The 21292-nt window shown below is 36.1% G+C and overlaps 4 protein-coding genes across 8 annotated transcripts in view; 3 read left to right on the top strand and 1 right to left on the bottom strand.

The window, feature by feature from the left end:
- Positions 1–3083: 3083 nt before the first annotated feature.
- LOC118269659 (uncharacterized) overlaps positions 3084–21292 on the bottom strand; it is a 37707-nt gene continuing 19498 nt past the window's right edge. For 2 of the 4 annotated variants that reach the window (XM_035584873.2, XM_035584875.2), the window contains 12 exons: positions 7560–7685; positions 7204–7347; positions 6879–6986; positions 6505–6758; positions 5977–6196; positions 5826–5896; positions 5242–5757; positions 4757–5156; positions 4545–4647; positions 3921–4472; positions 3607–3743; positions 3084–3250 (listed from right to left, as the gene is read on the bottom strand). In XM_035584873.2, coding sequence (XP_035440766.2) covers positions 3111–3250; positions 3607–3743; positions 3921–4472; positions 4545–4647; positions 4757–5156; positions 5242–5757; positions 5826–5896; positions 5977–6196; positions 6505–6758; positions 6879–6986; positions 7204–7347; positions 7560–7685 — 2771 coding nt within the window. In that variant the 3' untranslated portion in view covers positions 3084–3110. The remainder of the gene's footprint in view (positions 3251–3606; positions 3744–3920; positions 4473–4544; positions 4648–4756; positions 5157–5241; positions 5758–5825; positions 5897–5976; positions 6197–6504; positions 6759–6878; positions 6987–7203; positions 7348–7559; positions 7686–21292) is intronic. The other 2 variants (XM_035584874.2, XM_035584876.2) reach the window with 1 other exon arrangement.
- On the top strand, positions 8025–12270 carry LOC118269661 (uncharacterized). 2 transcript variants are annotated; one of them, XM_035584879.2, is made up of 6 exons: positions 8025–8183; positions 8744–8818; positions 9192–9355; positions 9781–9859; positions 11302–11370; positions 11599–12270. In XM_035584879.2, exons 2-6 carry the CDS (start codon positions 8765–8767, stop codon positions 12250–12252), a joined length of 1020 nt encoding a protein of 339 aa, XP_035440772.2. In that variant the 5' UTR covers positions 8025–8183; positions 8744–8764; the 3' UTR covers positions 12253–12270. The 2 variants fall into 2 exon arrangements, with proteins under 2 accessions (XP_035440772.2, XP_035440773.2); XM_035584880.2 differs by having other exon boundaries at positions 8040–8187.
- On the top strand, positions 12688–15006 carry LOC118269663 (uncharacterized). Its single transcript, XM_035584881.2, has 6 exons — positions 12688–12913; positions 13212–13279; positions 13671–13804; positions 14204–14282; positions 14464–14526; positions 14740–15006. Exons 1-6 carry the CDS (start codon positions 12865–12867, stop codon positions 14899–14901), a joined length of 555 nt encoding a protein of 184 aa, XP_035440774.1. The 5' UTR covers positions 12688–12864; the 3' UTR covers positions 14902–15006.
- LOC118269660 (uncharacterized) lies at positions 15652–19980 on the top strand. The gene is made up of 6 exons (XM_035584877.2): positions 15652–15818; positions 16028–16152; positions 16455–16578; positions 16874–17038; positions 18120–18215; positions 19424–19980. The coding sequence occupies exons 1-6, from the start codon at positions 15765–15767 to the stop codon at positions 19949–19951; spliced, it is 1092 nt and encodes a 363-aa protein (XP_035440770.2). The 5' UTR covers positions 15652–15764; the 3' UTR covers positions 19952–19980.

Raw genomic sequence — 21292 nt, 5'->3', positions numbered from 1 at the left:
GAAACAAAATCAAGGTTGTTTTAGCATTAAAGAGCATTGTTAAGTAAAATTTCAACCATCCCCCAACCATGTAAGATTCTTTTTTCATTATCCCATAATCAGTGTTCATTATTTCCCACATGTTTTTCTTTATCAAAGCGGGTATTCCATTCCACTATATTTATTACAATAGACATATATACAATACATTATTTCTACTAACGCACATTCCATATTGACTGCAATAGTTTCATACCTACCAAACAGATTTTTTTACATTGTAAATACATTTTTTCTTGTTTTTTTTTTATAATTATTATTTTATTTTTTAACTATATACAATTGTAAGGTTACATTTTACCTTTAAGCGACGTTGCGAACTACGATACCTATTGTATAGCTGACCAATTTGTTACAAACTATTATTAATAGTACTCGGTAAGCAATAATGTTATTAATTAACCACGTTGTTTCATCACTTGTATTTTTGTACTATTTGTTGTTTTGTGGCAAGGTTTTTATATAGTATGCTGTCAGCAATATTTATACAACACAGGATATTTTAGTTTACATTTCATTAAATAAAATTCATGTGTGTGAACTTTCAAAAGTTGTAACATCGGACTCAAATAGTACATCGGATTTTTATTGTATCAAAATTAAAGTTGTTTTTTATTTGTACTATTGTAATTGTTTATTTTTTGTACTATTATTGTTTTTAGTGTTCCGTTAACAAAATATTGCTGATGTTCGGTATTGTATAAAAACCACATGCCACATAGAAAACAAATGTCACAGATTCGAAAATAATATATTACGTGATACACCTGAAATTTTAAAGCAATAGCATAGTTAATATTTGTTGTATAGGTGTACAGACATACGTACATACATATATACCTGTTGAAGATTATCTGTTCAAAATTATTTAAAGTTTTACAGTCCAAGCGCAATTTCGATTTTATTTTGACGTTTTTGAAATAGTACTAAGACTCAGTACCTATAGTTGTGGTGTTGATTTTGTAGCATGTACTTAGTGAAACGCGTCCAAAATATATATTATTATTAAAAAATATATAATTTTAAACATAGTTCGAGTTTCGATGTCTAACACGAGTTGGTTTAAGTTTTTTTGTGAGTTTAAGCTTGATTTTTTTGTTCCCATTTTGCATTCAAATTGCATGTTATTGGTTTTCTTTGCGACGGTATAAAAATGATTTATAACTGTTAATGTGGTTTGAAAAACCTTTAGTCTCTTCTACTTTTTTAATGTTAAATGTCAGGGGACCAACCTCTGTAGTATTTTCCTTAAAAGTTAACGTTTAGTGTTGCAGCAAATAGATTTTTTGTAGTCCGTACTATTCTCGTCTCGTTTTGCTCGAAAATGATAACTAGTTGTCGCTTTGACTTTTTTCCACTTTTGGCAAGAAACATTGTTAGATGTATGATTGTGTTATCTTGCTAATGAAATAATTACATTTTTTAATTAAGGAGCTTACCTAAACACTTTACCATCCAATAATTTTATTACTTTCATTGTTGCTACAAAGATGTTTCATTATGTAAAAATTATTGTATTTAATTTATATAATTACGAATTTATAAAATTCTAAAATTATTGTATTTTACGTGTAAATAATTTGATTAAGTGTATTTCATTGGCAAGACAAGAGCAGTAGAGTTTTGTGGATTCGTTGCAAAGCACCAATAGCATTATCTACAGGAGATATATATAAGGAGTTGTTGTATATTAATATTATACAAGTTTAAAAATTTAAAGACCATTGTGGTGGCTCAATTTCGATATATAAGTACCTACTGATGAAAGCCACAACCCGTGCTTGTAAGTCAAATATTTTGTATATACCGAAAAATTGGGATAATTTAATAATTATACTAAATTTTAATTAAAAATTACGAATATAATTTGGATTTTTTGATATTATGAAATTATGATTTCTTATTTGGTAATGTATGTAGTAATTTTAATTTTCTTTTTCTCACGTACAATTAAAATATCCCAGATTTTCGTTTGAATAAAATCGTAAATTAAGGGATTTGCAAAATATATTGTGGGGACATGATGAAGTTTGCACTATTTGATTTAAAAAGTAAATGTTATAAATTCCTGTACCTACCTTTAAAAATGTTAAAGTAAGATATTTTGAGACTAGCAACACTACGCCTCGCATTGTTGACGGGCTAAATAAAAATGGCGCCGATAAAAAGGCGCGAAGATATTTGTAAAAACTAGAACCCTCGCCGTCGTAACCTCCATGTTAGATCATGTGCCCACAAAACAAAAAAAGTTAGTTATTTAAAAAATATAACTGAATCTACCTCAACCAAATTACCCATTAATATTGTTTATAAGTGTTCTTTTGAGTCTTATTATTACTAATAAATAACTGAAATGTAGTGTTTTTTATAATAAATGCTATTAGTTCGAGCATCCACCTTTTGATATGGTAACTATTGTTACCGGACTATTGAATGCGGACGTCGGACTGTTAACACGGTATTGTACGAAACGATATTAAATTTGAAAATAAAGTATGGCTAAAATTGTTTCATTTTTATTTAACAACCTTCAGATAATTCCCAAGAATGTTTTTTATGGTATAAACAGGTAAGCTTGCAGACAGATAACCTGATGGTAAACAAACACCGCTGCCTTTTGACACCCGAAACACCAGAGGCGTTGGCTAATAGAAAGTTAGAAGTGCGTTACCAGTATTTGGGGGTTAAGAATTTAAGGGTTGTTGGGGAAACGAGGATTGTGAAAATCGGAGAGAGGGGTAATTGGGCCTCCAAAATACCCTCTTGTGTCCTATAAAAATATTTCAATGGTCCCGCTTTGTAGTTCCAGAATATAATAGAATAGAAAATATAATTCAATAATTATTCATAATATGTAGGATGAACGTAAAAATCCATAAGTACTAGGGGTTTCTCTATTCTCCCGGTCGACTATAGCTTTAACGATTTTAACACGAAGTATAATGTATGCTCCCTGGGCTTAATTGCAAAAAAAGTTAATTTCGAAAAAGACATACCATACCATATTAGATTACTGATAAGGTTAGTCAAAATGAAATACGGAATACAATGCGTACAGTTTAATGTATATTTTAATGTTTGTTGATGAGCTGCACCAGCAGGCTTTGGCGGCAGAGACGGGACACTGCTCCGCCCTCGTCGCGTTTCCTCAGCTTGGCTGCTAGGCGGGCCAGGCTGAAGCGGGAGCGAGACCGACCTTCTCGACGAGACCCTGAAAAGCAATTGAAAAAATTATACTATATTAAAGAATGCATTTCTCAGATTCCAGAATCCAGTTTTATAGTTTTATCTGGCGTATGTTTAGGTACCTATTACTGTAATAAATGTTAATTGATCTATTTAAAAGTTTTATTTAGGTAAGAATACCTTCCTAAATACTTAAGAAGAGATTATGGTAGTATTACCTTTTATATTGTCATATACAGGGCATCATTCCAGACTCCGTGCTACTGAGAAACTTTCGAAAAGCCGAAAAATGCTCAGTATTACTTTGCCCGATCTGGGAATCGAACAACTCGCCCAACGAGGTCGTCAATATGGTACTACTACGTAATTTAACTTTTATACCTTCAGCCACTCTTTGCCACGCCTCTCTGTCCACGTTGACCATCCCCGTGGATGCACTCCGGCCCAACGCTGCAGACTCCTGGGTGCTGGAGCTCTGGGACTCTGTGACGTCACTCTCACAACTTATTCTACTCGACCTGGAACCATTACAAAAAAATATATGTTAGTTTAGTTATGGTGGAGTAAAGATTGCAATGTGCCTAGCTGTAGATAGATGATGAATGAATTAAGGATTGAATGCATAAAGCTGAGCATATGGTTCAACAATGCTTGATGATGATAATGATAATGATGATCAGTTTAAAACATCTCACCTGTCTCCAGGCCTCAAATCGCTAGCAGAACTGGTACCTTCCCTCCTCATAGGCACCGTAGAAGCTAGAAACCTCTCCCTTGCTGCACGAATCTTCGCAGCTCTTTCCGACAACGTAGCTGCTGCAGCTTCGTACTCCTGGAAATTACTGGTTTCCACAGTAGATATAGACCTCCCGAATAATCCTGGTTCTCCAGTCATATAGCTGCTGAATGTAGGCACTGTGACATCAGATACATGTCTCAAGGCTGGTAGAGATTCAGCAGTAGACGAGGTTTCTGGCTGAGTTCTTGGATTTGGTACTATAGTGTCAGTACTAGCTGTGGGCATTATTGTCTCTTGACTGTCTTCTTTCTTTTTACTCGAGGTGTCAGCTAAATCTCTGGCTGTCTTCTCTGGGTGTAAGGCATTAGCACTGTGGGACTTTAGAACACCATCGAGGCCTGCAGTAGGTGCTGGTGTCAGACGCTTCTCCGCTGAAGTAGCATCGCGTCTGGACAGTTGACAAGCGCTCGCTGATTTTTGGACTTCCCTCTCGAGGAATGGGTTATTTCTGAAAAGAATGGAAATTAACATTGAATATTTTTACATTTTGTCTGTTAATGACTACGTAAAGTTTAGTTACCTGATATTTACACCCACAGGCATGTCGGGAGGTCTTCGACGTTCAGTGGACGGTGATCTCCAGGCGGGGGAAGATGCTCCACTGCTGACTGGCGATGTATGCCCTGAAAAATATATTTAAACATTCATTTAAAAATCTCAATTTTTAGACATTCGAATACGGATTCTTTGAGATGCTATTTAGAGAGAATTAGAGAGAATTTAGCCTCTTACCTTCCTCATTGATCTTCTTATTGTAACGCTGTATCATAATGCGGATGGACGGCGCAGTTTCTTTTGGAGGCTGTGGCTTCCTTTGTGATGAAGGTGAAGATGGTAGTGGCGGCCTGGTCCTCTTCTTCAACTCTTCAGTCTCTTGCAGATCACCAGAACTTTTGGAACGTGTTGTCTTTTCTGGTTTTACCTTTTCAGATTTTGTTTCTTTCTTCTTGCCTTCGCTCCGATGTTCTAAAGGTCTGACTTCTGCTAGATCTTCAACGTTTACTGGTATAACGGCTCTGGGGACGGATTCTCCGCTACGGACTACTGGAGAGAATATTTTGCGAGTGGTTTTCACAATGACTTCTGGAGAGTGGTCGCGCTGTTCTGGTGCTTTTAGTTTGAGGACGAATATCTAAAAATTAATTGAGACAATTTTAAATGAGCATGATGTTTGAATTCATATTACAGTAGAGTTATGGGCTTTGATATGTACTTACTTCTCCTTCAGAATCTGAGTGCAGTGAAGTTGGAGGCGTTCTAGGCTTCTCAGATGCACGCCGTGGTCTTTTTCTTCTTCTCGGTATCTCTACTGTTACAGTATCAACCTCAGGTTCTGTGTCACTTTCTGAAGGCTTCGACTGCTCCCTCTCTAGCCTGGCTCTACATTTAGTTTTCTTTTTACCATTAGTCTTTTCTGATTCTTTCTTTTTATTATCATCTTTTGATTCTTCAATACTATCTCTATCTTTGGCATCAATCATTCTCTCTTTATCATTATCTCTTTGTTTGTTAACTTTTGGACTATAATCTCTGTCTATTTCTTTTCTTTGTAAAACTGGTGAGATTCTCTCAGGACTTTTGTGACGAGTTTCATTATCAGTGGCTTCTCTTTCTCTAAAGCGACTAGAACTTCCTCTTTCTATTTCTTCTATGGTTTTTCTAATGAACATGGCGTCTTCTTCTATGCTCGGCTGTCTCATGATCTTCCTTCTGCTCTTTTCTGAGTGCTTGCTCTGCAATGTTATTTACTTATGAAGGATTGAGACTGAGTTTTCGAAACAACGAGAAATGTGTGTGTTACCTGTTCACGAGTTTTCGGTCGAGCTCCAGATGACTCCTTTGATTTCACGTTGCGGGCATCGGATAGCACGACTAAAGATAAAATTATGTTTAAGTTAATATGTAGTCTTATACACCAACTAGATTTACGATATAAAAAGTAAATTACTTACCAGCTCCATTTGGCTGCAGCACAGCAGTTCCTGTGACTGCTGAGCTGGTTTCACACAATAACCTGGCTTCAGCCTGGCCATAGGTGTAGACAGGTTTCTGAGGAGTATGGCGAGGAGACACGGCAACCAAGGGAGCTGCTGTACAGATTTCTTCATCTTCTACTTCTACAAGAACAGCTCCTCGGGTCTCTGGACCATCGCAGTCGTCGAGACCATCAAGCTGAGGACAGGGACATGAAAATTAAAGAATGAATCTAGCCAATACTACGTATTGTTTAGTATGTTATGACTGCACGGTTGGTGCGGTGGCTGGGCAACTGGCTGCCTCGCAACGGGTAGCGGGTTCGATTACCGCACGGAGCAACTCTTTGTGTGATCCACAAATTGTTGTTTCGGGTCTGGGTGTCATGTGTATGTGAACTTGTATGTTTGTAAACGCACCCACGACACAGGAGAGAATCCTAATGTGGGGATATGTTTTTAATTAAAAAAAATAATAATAAAAAAATGTTCGTAATGAATACTCACAGAATGTTCCCTCTCATACTCCGAATCGAAATCATCAGCATCGTTGACGCTGAGACTTGAAGCGTGGAGTCTACCAGAGCCAGCAGTTGATGGAGCCACACTCCCATCAGACTGGGTCCTGGTGAGAGGTGCCTGGGGAACCTTGCTGGTGCGGGCTTTGGCTGCTCGAAGAAGAGCTGAAGTGGAGGCTTCTGGAGCTATTCCACGAGACTTCTCCCATTCGTGTAGCTTGCGGGTGAATGATCGAGATATACCTGAAGTTGAAAAATGGAAGCGTCAGATAGCAGATTTTATGACTGTGTATCAATGAATATTTTGTCTAGAAATCTTTTCTAAGATGATAGCTCTATAAACATGTAATACCTATTCCTTACCTTGAAACTTAAAGAGTCCTGTAGACGTTTGTACCAGTACCTCATCAGGTTTAGCTTCCTCTTCCCAAGCTGGGACTGAGTTCGTCTCCTTCATGCGTTTCCATTCGTCTGTGAAAATAGACGAGTTTTACCGTTTTGAATATATTTTACTTATCATTAATTGGACACAAACAGTAATTCTGGAATCTAATTTTAGCAAGATCTTCCTTACTTACTCATTTAACTCAGGCATTTTTATTCACACAACAAGAGTGATTGATTTAACAAATCTTGTTTCGTAATTTTAGCATATTTGTATTAACACGTTCATTAATTTTATTTATACCCCATCTTTTAAGGAAGTCCTCGCTAAGATCCTGTCTGGCTGGTATGGGCAGAGGCTGCTTGACTCCCTTCTTCAGCTGCCACTCAGCCAGCTTCTTGCGGAAGTCTGCTGATAACTGCTCCTCGGTTGCCACAGGACGAGAGGCTGGAATCATTGGAGTAAAATTTTAATCAATGATCAATGCTCGAAGAACGCACGAAAACTTAGTATGAGGCAACGTTTAAAAACTAAAAAACGTGAGGTGTTGTTTGAATTTCACTTTTTAGCTATAATCTTATTGATTTTCAACTTTGGTCTAATCCAATAGTTCACAAAGGTTACCTATTTCCTACCTAGATTATATTTTAAAGCCTCACCTGCATATAATTTTCCTCGTCTATCTGAGAACTCTCTTCTCAGCTTGGACTGGAGTGCTGCGTAGTCTCTTGCTATCTCCTCTCGCACTCCACTCGCCTCGCAGCCGCTGCTGAGACCCTCTGTTTCTGGAATACATTCGTCAATATTAATATTTGTTCATAATCATAATCATTATCATCATATAAGCCACATTAACGTTACTGCTGAACACAAGCCTCCACCAATTTTGAGAGGTTGGAAGTGATCTACTTTTAGCGGCTTCCTACGACCTTGTTCAGCGTCTGACCACTTTGTCTGTGTGTGGACAGACAATATCAATTACAATATTTGGCAATAGGGCTTCCACTAATTGTATTATAGCCTAAATGATGAGCAAATCTTTCGTACCTATATCGTAAAATCAATATGACCTATTTACAAAGAGGAAAGGTAAAGATAAAAATATTATTTCTTGTCTTTACCACGCCAGTAAACGTTTGACACGTTTATAATGTCAAAATAGCAATATGTACCAAAACAATACAGTCTATCTTCCTACCGCAATGAAATTAAAATAAACATTTTGTATAATGTAACATGGTTCGTGCATGTGGTGGTAAAGAACCCAGATAAAACAAGACCATGTAGGTATTGCAAATGTTATAATAAATATTTAATATTCAACCATTAGATAATTTCCATTACATTGAAGATTTTTTTTAAATCAATGAAGGTTTTTGTAAAACAGATTAAAGTTGAAGCGTGCTTTTCCACCAGATAATTATGTCTATGTAGCTATACTCCGAAGATGTAATAGCTAAGCTATGAAATTTTGTAACTGTTTCCACTGATAATAAGCTACAATAAGCGAGGAAGATGCACAGTTCGAGTATACAATCTATTGATAGTAGGGAAGCCATCCATAGCACGCATCTTTCCATTTAAAAAACATAGCTTAGCTGAGTCCGTTTCCACCAGTGCTGAGCTATGAGTGTCAATGAATATGATTGGTGGAAGTCAAACGCACCCATAGCACATCTCTGATCGAAAAGTACCATAAGGTTTCTACTAGTTGTCAATATAACTAGCAGTGACGCTGTACTAGGAGCTAGTGATGAAGCTCAGTCATACTATACAAAAGTGGGACCTGTGTGTGGACGTGGATGGGAGTGCTGATGATGATAATAAGAAGTATTGGTTTCAGGTGGCAGCCGGAACCAGACAAATGGTTACTGGCTATATCGTCCTCGCAATAATCTTATTCATAATATACAGCGTGGTTAGTAACGTAGTAGTTTTTTGTATCTATAATATTATACTTAAAGGACTTGGAGAGAAAACTCGTTTCGAAGTGTAGATTTCTATGGGCACAAAACTTCGAAAGTGCGGGTTCGAAACCTGACAAGTATCAATGTAACTTTTTCCGAGTCCTATGTAATTTCTAAGATTATTTATACTACAGCATATAGTACAACATACAGTTAAGAAAACCTGGACATCACATTTCTAAGTTTAGAATCACCAACCCGCATTGAGCAAGCGTGGTGATTAATAAATACTCAAACCGTGTGAGAACAGGCCTTTGCTCAGCAATGGCCACTTATAGGCTGTAGATAATGATGAGAATGATGATGAGTTATACCACGTGTTAGGTATGGCGGGGCGAGTGCCGTTTCGCGTGCCGTCCCGAAATGTTCGAAGATGGCGGTGTCGGTGGTCGGAGCGGCATCACTGGCCTCAGCAGACGCCGGAGCCACCCACACGCTGACTGTGTTTGCGATCCCTGCCCTTGCATAGTCGTCGGAGAAGTTGCCAAGTATGTTAAAACTATATCGCACAGTAATATGTTAAACTGTTTCGTGGGTATGTTTAAGTATCATACTTGATACAGAAGAACAATTTCTGGATCATACAAAGAGTTGTTCTGTGTTATAATCGACTACAACATCAATTACAATAATATATGCCACGTTTTTATACCCAAAGGTGTAGGCAGAAGTGTAATGCCGCTATACATAGCATACCCACTTTTCATTTGTGTTATAAGTGCCTTGTAATAGGGGGTGAGCCTATTGCCATATACTGGGTACAATTCCAGCCTACCGGCTGACTGAGAAATTTTCGAGACTTTGCATTTGAGACCACTCGACCAACAAGGCAGTCAAATGCAATTATCACACATGAAAATAACAATCGTGACATTTTGTGAATGATTTATTAATACTAATTAAACTTCCACAGATCATGTAGACCAATAATACAAATCTACAACACCTCGGTGGACCGAGCGACCCAATACTGCGACAACTTCGCTAGCGCGGTAAGAGGGAATGTTATTTTTCAGTAAATAAGTAATACCTGCAGTAAACCTTTTACACTTTAATTATCATCGTTATGACTAAATTGACAAAAAGAAACGGTTTACTCACGTATATTAATGGAGAAAAACTGTCATGATGAAGATCCCTTTGTGACTTGAAATTAGTAGACCTTTTCTCCATAAATATACGTGGGCAGACCATGATTTTTAGTTAACTTAGTATGTCTCACAATAATTATTATAAAAATATCGTCATGACTGATTAATTACTACACAATATCTACTACTTAACATATAAATTCCAGATACACATAAGTATTTTAATTTCTTATCTGATATCTCAAAAGTTCACAGTCTCTAAGTCCAAACAATTTCAATGAAATGAGAGAACCGTACCGGTTTGTAGTTTAACGCCATCTAGTCTACGATATAGGAAGTTAATATTTTGGCAGAGATCCAACAAAAGCGTTCGATAATCTAAATGACCGGAGTTTAGAGTTCCCCTTGATATATTTATGTTTACCTACTATCTATTTGTTATCTTCTAACGTATAGAAGATATTTGCAGAATTGCTTTTATTTTTAATTAGAATACTATCCGTTGCAGAATGTAGATTTAGATTGTATTACGTATTTATAGTTACTGTGTCTACTGCTTTGGTTGTTTGTTTTACTGTTACGTCTTTTTCGTTGGTTGGTTTTCCATATGTGTTGGAATCTGTTTTTACGTTAGTTAGAACTATTGGAACTAGCTGCACTAAATCTGAGGCTATGACATTAATGCCTATTTTCCTCGATGTTTCCTACTCGTACTAAGGCTACAGAAGCATTTAGAGTATACAATGTGATAGGGTTGAGACTTCTAACCCGTTAAGTGAGTACTACATCTAATTTTATCGCCAAAAAAAATAATATGGGGGTTGAACCCCTAATGAAAATATTGAAAAATAGTGATTTTTTCTATAAAAATAATTCACAATTCATTTTTTATCTCACCAAAACATTATCAAACATATGAAAAAAGTAATGAATTAGTTAGCCAAGGTTATTAGCTACCGTTTGTCGTTTTTTTTTGCTATGACGCATATAACCTTTGATATGAAAAAAAGTAAAAAAAATATTAAAATAGCCATAATTTTTAGGGGGAATTCGACCCATTCGACCCCCGACTTTTGTCCATAAAATTAGATGTAGAACTCAGCCTTAACGGGTTAGAAGTATATCACATTGTATAGGATTCTTCCTTTTGTGGAGACGACATGAATATTATTTAATGCTTGTTGCCAAAAATTTGATCATTAGATAAATGATAAAATTTTTGGCTCTGGGCTGAACAAGGTTATGTCTGGTTTTTTCTATTTCGAAATGTATTATTTGGACCTTTGAGAAACATAAAGACTGGTATTATCTATCTATGTAAGTAATATTATGTATTGTTTCAGTTACAACAAGCAGGCGACAATTTGGCCAGGCTACTGGAGTGCAACCCCTCCCGCGGAAGACAAGTCCAGGTAATGATGTACGTATTTGTTTTTATATTCGTAGGTTGGTAACAAAGAAAAAGTAGTTTTATGGTATTGCTATAGTTTAGTATTTTGCTTGACAATGCTCGGAGGTCTTTGTAAAGTTAGAACTAATACAAATCCAGAATTAGCTTTTAAATTTAAAGAGGTCTAAATATAATAAATAAGGTCATATAAGACATGGTAGATTTTAACTAAAAAGAACTCTACTTGCAGCTTGTTACCACAGGAACACTTTTCGACTCTGATGCAGGGTTTACAATTGTTGCAAAACCACAAGCTGCAAAACCTCAAGTTGCAAAACCAAAAGTTGTAAAAACAGATGTTGTAAAACCAGAAGTTGTAAATCCAGAAGTTGAAAGTAGATCTGAAATACCTCTAGCGGGTACAGTTTCTGATGCTTCGAGATATGGCGCGGAGTTGGTTTCAACAATTTCTGAAATAGCACTGAAGATATCGACTTCTTTAGATACCGATACAGCAAAGGTCCCAGTATCTCAGAGTGAGCTGAAATCTGCAGCATCTAGTAGTTCGGGAAGACAGTCTCCTTTTTTGGGAGACAAGGACAAACCCTCAACATCACCCAAAACATTTTTAGCATCGATTGAGGAACTTCCAAGGAGAGAACAAAAGCATGAAAGAGATCGAATCGCCAAAGAACTGAAGAAGGAAAAAGAAAGAAAGGAGGAGGAATTGAAATTTAAAAGTGTTGGGACAGAGACAACTCCGCCGGGGCCATCGACGTCATCGCCGCTATCGGATAGCATTACTTCTTTAATGAACTGTTCAAAATGTGTCACCGAAGGAAAAACTTGCGTCGGAGAATGTCCCAGTGCAAAACGTAAACGAGAAAATAATAATCAAAAATAAATTATTTCACTTGTTAAAGCTGTTTTTATTTACCTTGCCCTGTTTGTTTGGGTCAAAAGTAATTGGTATTTAGCCTACTTCCTGACGTTCGATCCATCTGATATTTGGCACACACTTTTAATTATACTGACCATAGTACAATATTATCCACAACCACATCCAGTATCATCAAACGTAAAGGCTTGGTTGGTGGAATGGAGGTCGTTAAAACTATTAAACGTTAAACATAAAAAATGTGTATTACTTGTTATATAGTTTTAATTGTGAATGGTAAATTTCTGTTGTGATACGAAATTATTTCTTTACAAGCGACTTTAGATAGTTTGCGCACGGTCACAGCTGCAGGGGCTGCATCGTGAAATCGGTTGTTGAAATTGGCAGTACGTCCTTTTTGCTATCAAATTATTTTAAAAACGAAATCAACGTCACCCTTTTTGTAATCGTCTGTCAGAAATGACAGATTTGATAAAATGTAGACTTCTTTAGATTTTGTATTTCTGTTGGCATTTCTTAGTTTATTCTCGATCGAAATTACCGTGTGTTCTGTGCAAGTGATGGGAGAAGACAACAATATGGAAATATGAAAGCGAAACCATTTTGGAAAAGACTGCGATGTCGAGTCGTAACACTGCATTCTTTCGGCCTTCTGCTGTGTTAGGTGGTAAGTTAACATCAGTTTTAGAGTACTTTTCTGCTAAAGATATGCTATGTAGCTATACCACGAAGATGAAATATCTAAGCTGTGAAACTATGTGAACGTTTCCACTGATACTAAGCTATGTAGCCGTTGCGAGGAAGATGCGCAGTTTGAGTGTGCTGTCTCGATATTAGGGGAGCCATCCATAGCACGCATCTTTCTATATAAAAACATAGCTTAGCTGAGTTCATTTCCACAAGTGCTAAGCTATGTATAAAAAAATAAATTATGTTCCTTTATTAATGTAAAAATGTGTTTTCAGATCACGCATGTCCAGTAGAATGTATAACCAAATTGATGTTGTTTATTGCCATCGTCATAATAGTATTGGTAAGGTCTTTTTTATATCATCGATTCCCCAAAAACCCTTAAATACCTAACCCCCAAAGATAACACTCGTAACGCCTCTGGTGTTTCGGGTGTCCATGCGCGGTGGCGATTGCTTACCATGAGGTGATCCGATGTTACTTTGAATCAACAGAATCTAGATTAGGCTCTGTGTCGACACCAAAACAAGTCGAGATATAGTCAGAAGAAAGATCTCCCAGTCTTTGTCTAAGATTGGTCCTGATACACAAATTTTTCAAGGACAAGTTTTCAGTTTATCCTTGTGTCTTCGTCTACTCATTTGTACAATGTCGATGAGTTTTGATCAAGAGTTGATGTCCGTTTCTCACTAGAGGAGATTAATAAAATTAAATTGGTTTGTTCTGTATTCCAGTATATACCTCTAGGAAAATTCCATCTAAAATGCGACCCTGAATGTTGTAACCGCGCGCTGCCACCACCACCTCCAAAAGAGATGCACAGTTCTACCATGTGCTGCCTCTGCGATGTATATAAGAGGCTGGTGCAGTAAGTATTGCTATTTATTACCAGCAAAACTATCTAATTGTGAATAATAACTATCGTCAGATATACTATTGAGAAAAACTCGACTAGTTTCAAGTTACAACGGGTCTCTTAGTCAAAGGCAGCGTGCACGGTGTGGCGACTCATGAATAAGACTGTTACATTTTGTTCAAATATTTTCGAATATAAGCAATGGTATTATTTCTAATGAACATTAAAGAATACCACTATCTACCTATCTTATTTAAAAATGTTATTAAACTTTTATAGAAAATAAAGTTGTCTAGATGTAGACTAGACGTACGTTCTGTACATTTGTCTTTTAAATAATACCTTCTTAATTCTTCACAAGGAATTGGACCAAAAAAATATTTGTAATAACGGAATAACTTTTTCTTGTAGAGTTGGACAAGTCTCTATGGAGGTGGTGGAATTGTTTCTGTGCACCTCTATAAAAGTTATGTATGAAGTCAAGTTGAAGGTAAGGCCGTATTTTTATCCCAATACCTATGTTTGTATCATAACCGTCATGAGACATAAAACAAAGTTTAGTTGTATTTGCTTTACTGAAAACTAATTGTTCAATCAAGCACAGAAATTGAGCAGAATATTTATGAGTTAATGAGATTTTTATAAAACAAATATTAAATAATTGTTGACAGTTCTATGAAGTGTTGGATGCGCTGGATCGACGGGACCTGTGTCGGTCGGTCTGTTGCAAAATCGTAAGTTTCAAATAATATTATTTTTGCATAAAACCAAAACAGTAGCTGTAGTCCATCACCCATTGCAGAGTTTCAAATTGCAGTTCAGGAATGTACAAGAACTCACTACTTGCCAGTTTTGTTACAGGTTCTATCTGATTTGGGATAAGCCTTTTAGTCAGTCGTATGTTGAAGTTATGAGACGATATATAATAAATTCTTTGTTCTGTACAGGAGCAAGCAATAGACCCTAAAATGCCTCCATGTGCACCAATACCAAAAGAAAAGGTAACTTGTAAGTGCGACAAACAAGATAAAGTAAAATGTGGATGCAAGCATGAGAAGAACAAGAAAGTCGTTTGTGAGTGTGGCAGTGACGATTCGTGCCCCTGTTGATACAACGATGCTGGAACCACATAGCCTAATCAAAATGTAAACGTGTATTGTTGATAAAAATACTTGAAAGTTTTGGTGTTTTTTAATAAACATTTACAACAGCAACAAACTTGTTTTACATGAAATAAAAATAAGCCTTTAACTACCATCAGAAAACTGCTGAAGGCAAATCCTCCACTAACGTAGATCACCGGTGATCTACGTGGCAGTTAGCGTGTTAAGCAATCAAATATGCAGAGTAATAGTATACTCTATATTGGTACCTGTACATACATACATAACCTCACGCTTGTCTCCTATTATTTTTGAGTAGGGTAAATCATCCAATGACTTATCCTGCCTTGGGTGAGGCGAGAGGGAGTACCAGAATCTTACTGACTAAAAACCACCCAGTTCCTACTCCTGCTGTTTAAGCCGGAACTGATAACCCGTTAGGTAGTCCACAGCTCCGGGTCGGGCATCAGCCCTACTGGGTCAGCCCTATCTGATCTCCCATGAGGGTAAGCAGAGACTATAGTTATGTATGCATGTTATTGAATTAGTACAGTCACTGACAGACAGACTGACGGACAATTCAATTTGACGTTTCAAAAGTGCCTTACTTAGGATTAATTGAAATAAATGGTTTGACTTTGACTTTGAGTACTGTACTGTTCAAAAATATATCAAGTGAAAGGATTTGAAAATAAATGCATCGAAAACTTCAGTTTCCTTACAAATATATAGCCTATACACAATTTGATATCGATAAAGTTTTACGATCTTTCATCATAAACTCTGCTATATTGGATTATAAGAGTCGTTATTTGTGTTCCAATTTATTTCGGGACCACTTAAATTGTAGACGGGTCGGCGATTCCACCATGAGGGATGTTAGGATTGCAGCTAGCTTGTGTTTTTGTATTTCTTTGTTTTTGGTGAGTTTTAAGATTGTGTTTTGTTTAGTTCTTGTTGTTTTAACATTGAGTCCATCTGCTTTATCATTATTTTCATAAAGCACCACTTGATATAAACGTTAATACTATCATAGTAACTTCGATTGCATAATTTTATAATATTTTCATAAGTAGTTAGTATATTTTGAAATTCATTTAACTATTTAGTACTAATAAAACATCAATGAAAGTTAACAGATGCAAAAGATATCGGCAAAGAAGAAGTGGACAAAGTAATAGAAGATGAAATAACTCAGAAATTGAGTGATGATCTACTACAAAGTCTTGAGAGGAAATTCCAAGTGGACCTTCAGAAGTAAGTTGAATGGATTGAGTAGATGGTAATGATGGTATTACATAGATTTTAAATTCTGGAGTGCAGTCCAGTATGAGGGAATGAAATTGATCAACGTTATAAACGAAGTGACCCCTACGGTAAAACCATTTTTTATGTAAAACATAACTTGATAAAAATGCTATATCGGTAAGAATAATAGTGGTCATAATGGTTTAAAGAAAATCACATATCAAGTATACTATATTTTAAAGTGTTACTACTATATTCTGAAGAGTAAGGTTCATAATCTTGTAAAATCTAATAAATCAATTAATGGCTAGGGCAGTGGATATGGTGTTAATGAAGATAAAGCTGCTACTGAAGAATGGAACGCTGCACATCCAGGACAGGCTGACCGAGCTGCAAGACATGCTGGACGTCATCAAGGGACATGGAGAGAAGGAGGTACAGAAGTAAAATAGAACTAGGTAGTTCAGGGAATTTAGATCTAAAAGATCTTTAAAATTTATAAAAAACTAGATTAAGTAAGCTATATTTTCTTTTTGATATTTTTCCAATTACTGACATTTAAAATACTAAATCATAGCGAGAAAATGTGCTATATTACGAGAATGACGTAAGTCGAATATTCTTAAAATAATTTGCACGAAACAAGTGATGCAACAAAATGTCATTATTCGATGCAGAAGATAATCACTAGTTAGTGATTTTTCTAAAATACTGGTAATTTTCCAAATAGTTGGAGGTGTGCCTACAAAAGAAACAGAATGAGACATCAGTGTTGGCTGAGAAGGCCCTGCATCAGATGGTGGTCTGCGGGTACGCACTGATAGGCCACGACCCAGCACAGGCCGTGCACAGCGTCCTAGCACTCAAGAACATGATCCGCACAGGAATCAAACCGGTGAGACAATTCCAGATTTTGTGTATCGTATCAACCTAGATCTAGATTATAAAGACAAGGATAATGTTTAAATAGATCAAGAAGACGTTATAAACCAGACTGACGTAGTTGCTTTCAGAAAATAAGCTGATATTTTCACTAAATCTTTTCAAACTTCACTGCCTGCTACTGCGTCAAAAATATTTGCACTATTTTTTAATCTGTCGATCATAAACGGGTTTTATCATCAATCTCAATCAATCAATCAACAGCTCTTTAAACTTTTTTAACTCGTTTGGCGATGATTAACCCATCGAGTGTCTTATGCACCACCGTCAGTGCATAAGACAGTACATGGTCAAACACGCTACGGATTAAATCACATATGTAAGACTTACAGAGTCTTTACACATCAAAATAATAAATAGCACTAACAATCTATTAGTGCAGTACTAGAACATCAAAATCAATTCAACCGTCCTGTCTGGAATCCCATTGGCGTATATCCAATCATCCGAATATCGAAATAATTTTCGAAAATTCAGCTCGCACGTATAGGAATGTGTTATTTCCTTTGTTTATTTTTTTTGTAAAAGCTAGCATTTGCGTTGCAAGAATTGCCTTTATTGCAAACAAAATATTTCTTCTTCATTCATAAACAACAGTGATGGATGGTGTTCATGTTCAGCGCAGTGTTCCACGCAAATAGTTTCAACTGGAATCTGGACTGTATTTCTTGGTATTTAGGAATAACAACAGACAGTGTAGTCTGCTTGTTATCTGGCGTCAAATGCCTTCGGTTGTTGCTAATTTGTAAATAGCCAAAAATTTTAATATAATGTACGGTATAACAAATTCCCGTCCTTTGAGAGAGTTGTGCTAGTGTTGGAAGATTTCTCGGAATCCAACTTTCATGTACGCTAAGTGGATCATAATCGTAAGAGAGTAAACGTAAACACATTTCAAGAAAAAACATTTATTTACGAACCGTCAATTCTGAGTTCATCATTATGGTTCACAAGATCAATAGCCTGAGCCAAATCCATTTGCTAGGAGAACATCAAAGGCATCGCAGGTGCATAACGAAAAATATTATTTCCAGATATACGATAAGAAACACGAAGTTTATGGTCTTCTGAAGGTCTGTGGGCATGACCATGATACCCTGAAGAAGGTGATCAAGTGCGTGATCTCAAAGGTGAGTTTTTACGATCATTCGGCGAAGTGTATGACTTCAATGGACCGTGTTATGGGATTTTAAAGTCAATTAAGTGTGTTTAGTGTTTCGGTTTATGGGAATGAAAGACCTTGGTCTTATTTCCATGGGTTTTGAGGGCAAATGAGCTGTGTAATGATTTTAATGACTTCGCGGTTATTGTGGAAAAGAGGATGATGCTATGGTTATAATGGGGTCAAGTCTATATAATATTTAGATGGTGTAGTAATCGGCAGTTTGATTCTGAGTTTCTTAGTATTTCCATATACACAGGAGTAAGAATATATGTAATATAGTATAGTAAAGACTAAAAATAATTTGAATAGACCTTTTCATATAGACTTAGACATGGTTGGTAAGATAATATTAAATTAAATACAGTAGGATGCGAATATACATAAATCGTCCAGAGATCGACTGATGAAGATTTGTGTTTGTGTACACATTCATAAAGTAGGAGAAATTTCTAGCGTCGGGTTGCAATGAACTCGAAAGAATTCACAGTATTTCAGGCATCTAGAATATCGAAATGTCCTAAGTAAAAATATAAATGAAAATGAGTGGATTGGTTTTAATGAATTTGAGTATTTAAATGGAACAACGGCTAATTGCATTGACATGATTTCGTAAAATATGCGTGCAGCATCACCCCTCAAATTAAAGAAACAGCTCATAATCACACTTGGAAACGGATATAGCGGGATCAATTACCGACTCACACAAATTCTGGACGGAACTGGGGAAAATATTCGTAAACTTTATGTAGAATGATTCACTTCCGGTCATGAAATAAAATATAATATACAGTCAAATGCTGCGCGGAATGTTTTACGAGATTATTTCAGCTATGAAACTTTCAGTGCCTGAATTCTAATCTCATTTTATTTGATACATTTTATAAGAAACACGTAATGTTGAGAATTTTGTAAGCGAGTAGGAGTTAACGATCGAGAGTATTTTATACATTCTGCATTCGCGAAAGATTTGATTGATTTTTTTGGTATCTTATAGTCAAGATAAGACTACAAGTTAATGTATAAGCACAATACCGCGTAATTAATGCGTAGAATATTTCAGATACTGAAAAGTTTAAGTATTCTCTAAATCAACAACAAAATAACCAGAAAGAAAATTGCCAAAACTATAATAAGTACTTAATTAATGATAGCAATAAAATTATTTATTTCCAGTCACCAGTAATCAAATCAGCGATGATGGATGTGACAGGTAAGCTGATTGATGGAGTAGTCAGCCTGACCAAACTCATGGCTCATGGAGCAATGCACGAAGCTTGCCTCATAGAAGTAATCAGAAATATAGAAGACGAAGCCTTCACTCTTGTAGAAAGCGTCAGAGTCTGCGTATACACGAACAATACCTTTATGCAAGAAGTTAAAGATTACATCAAAGACAACAACGCAACAGTTCTTGATATAGAAAGAAAAGATAAAAGTAAAAAGAAAGAAAAAGATGAGACGGATGAAAAAGATACTGATTTAGATAAAGATAAGGAAACTAAAACTGTTGATAAAGAAGGCACGGAAAAACCAACTAAAGAAGAAGACGTTAAACATATGAAGGAGCTAATCAGAAGAATGTTAGCTGACAACAAAGCAAATGATATAGATTCTTCGTTTAAGACTAAACTAGCCAAACTACAACAAGACTTAGCAGCTGTTGATGCTAACGAACTTGTCAAAAAGGATAAGAGTGATTAATTAAATAATAAAGTAACTTTTATTTAATAGTCTTAAAGTTTATTTTTGATTGAAGGAAATGTTATTGTTGTGAAATGGTCTCAGATTAAAATATGGTTGGTCTGATTTGCGAGGCACACGTTTTATGGTACGTTTTTATTTCGTATTTAACCGATACGAGTAAAATTTATACTGAGATAAAAATTTTAATATCCAACCCAAATCTGTGGGAGATTTAAAAATAGTCTACTTACGAAACCAGAGTGTTTACGATGGGAACGCTAAGACAACGATATATCCAGAGTTTGCATTCTTTGTTTACTCAACCGCGAATAAAGCTTCATACGCGTCATTACGGTTAGAGCTCTGTGATGTAACCAGTATCTACTAGTTTTAATATATCATCATCATCATTTATATATTTTTCTATATCGTTATGCCTTTTATTCCCGAAGGAGTAGGCAGAGGTGCACATTGTGGCACGTTGTACAATGTACACCAACTTTTCACAATTTATGTTGCAAGTCCCATGTAATAGGTGGTGAGCTTATTGCCATATACCGGACTCATTTTCAGACTCCGTGTTTCTACTGAGAAATTTTCGAAAAGCCGATAAACGCCCAGCTATACCTACTTTGTATTTTCATTCTCCGTTCTAATTGCATCGGTCGGAAGTATTATTGGGTTTCCCTATTTCAAAATCTCCAGCGGCTTGATTGTTTATTCCGTTTTATTACTTGGCACTTACTGTGATGGGAAAAACTGGGTAAAACCATCCATCAATCGGTTGGAAAAATAGATGGGTAGAATAGATTTTTGTCTGACTTTGCTCTGTTCTTGTCTAGAGCATTAAGACCAATATTTGAAGATCAAAATTTTGTGTCATCAATGACAAACGTTATATTATAAAGATGATAATAATGTTAATTTAAAAAACAACTGACTGTTAAGGTGGGTTTTCGCTACACGTCTTCTCGGCTTCGTTATCCTCGACAACGATCACTGTCCACGAACTTAGTTTTAAGTTTTCTGCAGTGATGTTTCACCCAGTTCTTGGGATTTATGAGACCATGCATCAATCTTTTTCTCTATAGTAATCCTTTTGTGTTCCCGACAACAAGTGGAACGCAACGAACGAAAGAAATGCTTGTTTAAAGCTTGTAAGTCTGTCCACACTAGATAAATTGTGTTTCTTTCGTGACCCGTTGTGCTCAGTTCTCCTAGCGTAGACCCACCTTTAAAAACGTTACAACATTATCCTAAAATATGCTAGAAAATTGACACAAAAGTAACAAAACAAGATTTTGTCACCTCAATACATATTCAGGTCCCTTCGAAAACTAGGTTAATATCAATTCACAC

The sequence above is a fragment of the Spodoptera frugiperda genome, chromosome 30, assembly GCF_023101765.2.
Source record: "Spodoptera frugiperda isolate SF20-4 chromosome 30, AGI-APGP_CSIRO_Sfru_2.0, whole genome shotgun sequence".
NCBI lineage: Eukaryota > Metazoa > Arthropoda > Insecta > Lepidoptera > Noctuidae > Spodoptera > Spodoptera frugiperda.
The sequence above is the reverse complement of the archived record's forward strand: the minus strand, read 5'-3'. Positions and strand labels throughout refer to the sequence as shown.

Bases quoted from the DNA above. Each gene is read 5' to 3' on its own strand.
- LOC118269661 (XM_035584879.2), top strand. From the start codon at position 8,765: ATGGTTACTGGCTATATCGTCCTCGCAATAATCTTATTCATAATATAC. The intron at 9,356-9,780 runs GTATGTTAAAAC...AAACTTCCACAG, and splicing joins GTCGTCGGAGAAGTTGCCAA to ATCATGTAGACCAATAATAC. The intron at 11,371-11,598 runs GTAATGATGTAC...CTCTACTTGCAG, and splicing joins CCCGCGGAAGACAAGTCCAG to CTTGTTACCACAGGAACACT.
- LOC118269663 (XM_035584881.2), top strand. From the start codon at position 12,865: ATGTCGAGTCGTAACACTGCATTCTTTCGGCCTTCTGCTGTGTTAGGT. The intron at 12,914-13,211 runs GTAAGTTAACAT...ATGTGTTTTCAG, and splicing joins GCCTTCTGCTGTGTTAGGTG to ATCACGCATGTCCAGTAGAA. The intron at 13,805-14,203 runs GTAAGTATTGCT...TTTTTCTTGTAG, and splicing joins GTATATAAGAGGCTGGTGCA to AGTTGGACAAGTCTCTATGG.
- LOC118269660 (XM_035584877.2), top strand. From the start codon at position 15,765: ATGAGGGATGTTAGGATTGCAGCTAGCTTGTGTTTTTGTATTTCTTTG. The intron at 17,039-18,119 runs GTGAGACAATTC...TATTATTTCCAG, and splicing joins TCCGCACAGGAATCAAACCG to ATATACGATAAGAAACACGA. The intron at 18,216-19,423 runs GTGAGTTTTTAC...ATTTATTTCCAG, and splicing joins TCAAGTGCGTGATCTCAAAG to TCACCAGTAATCAAATCAGC.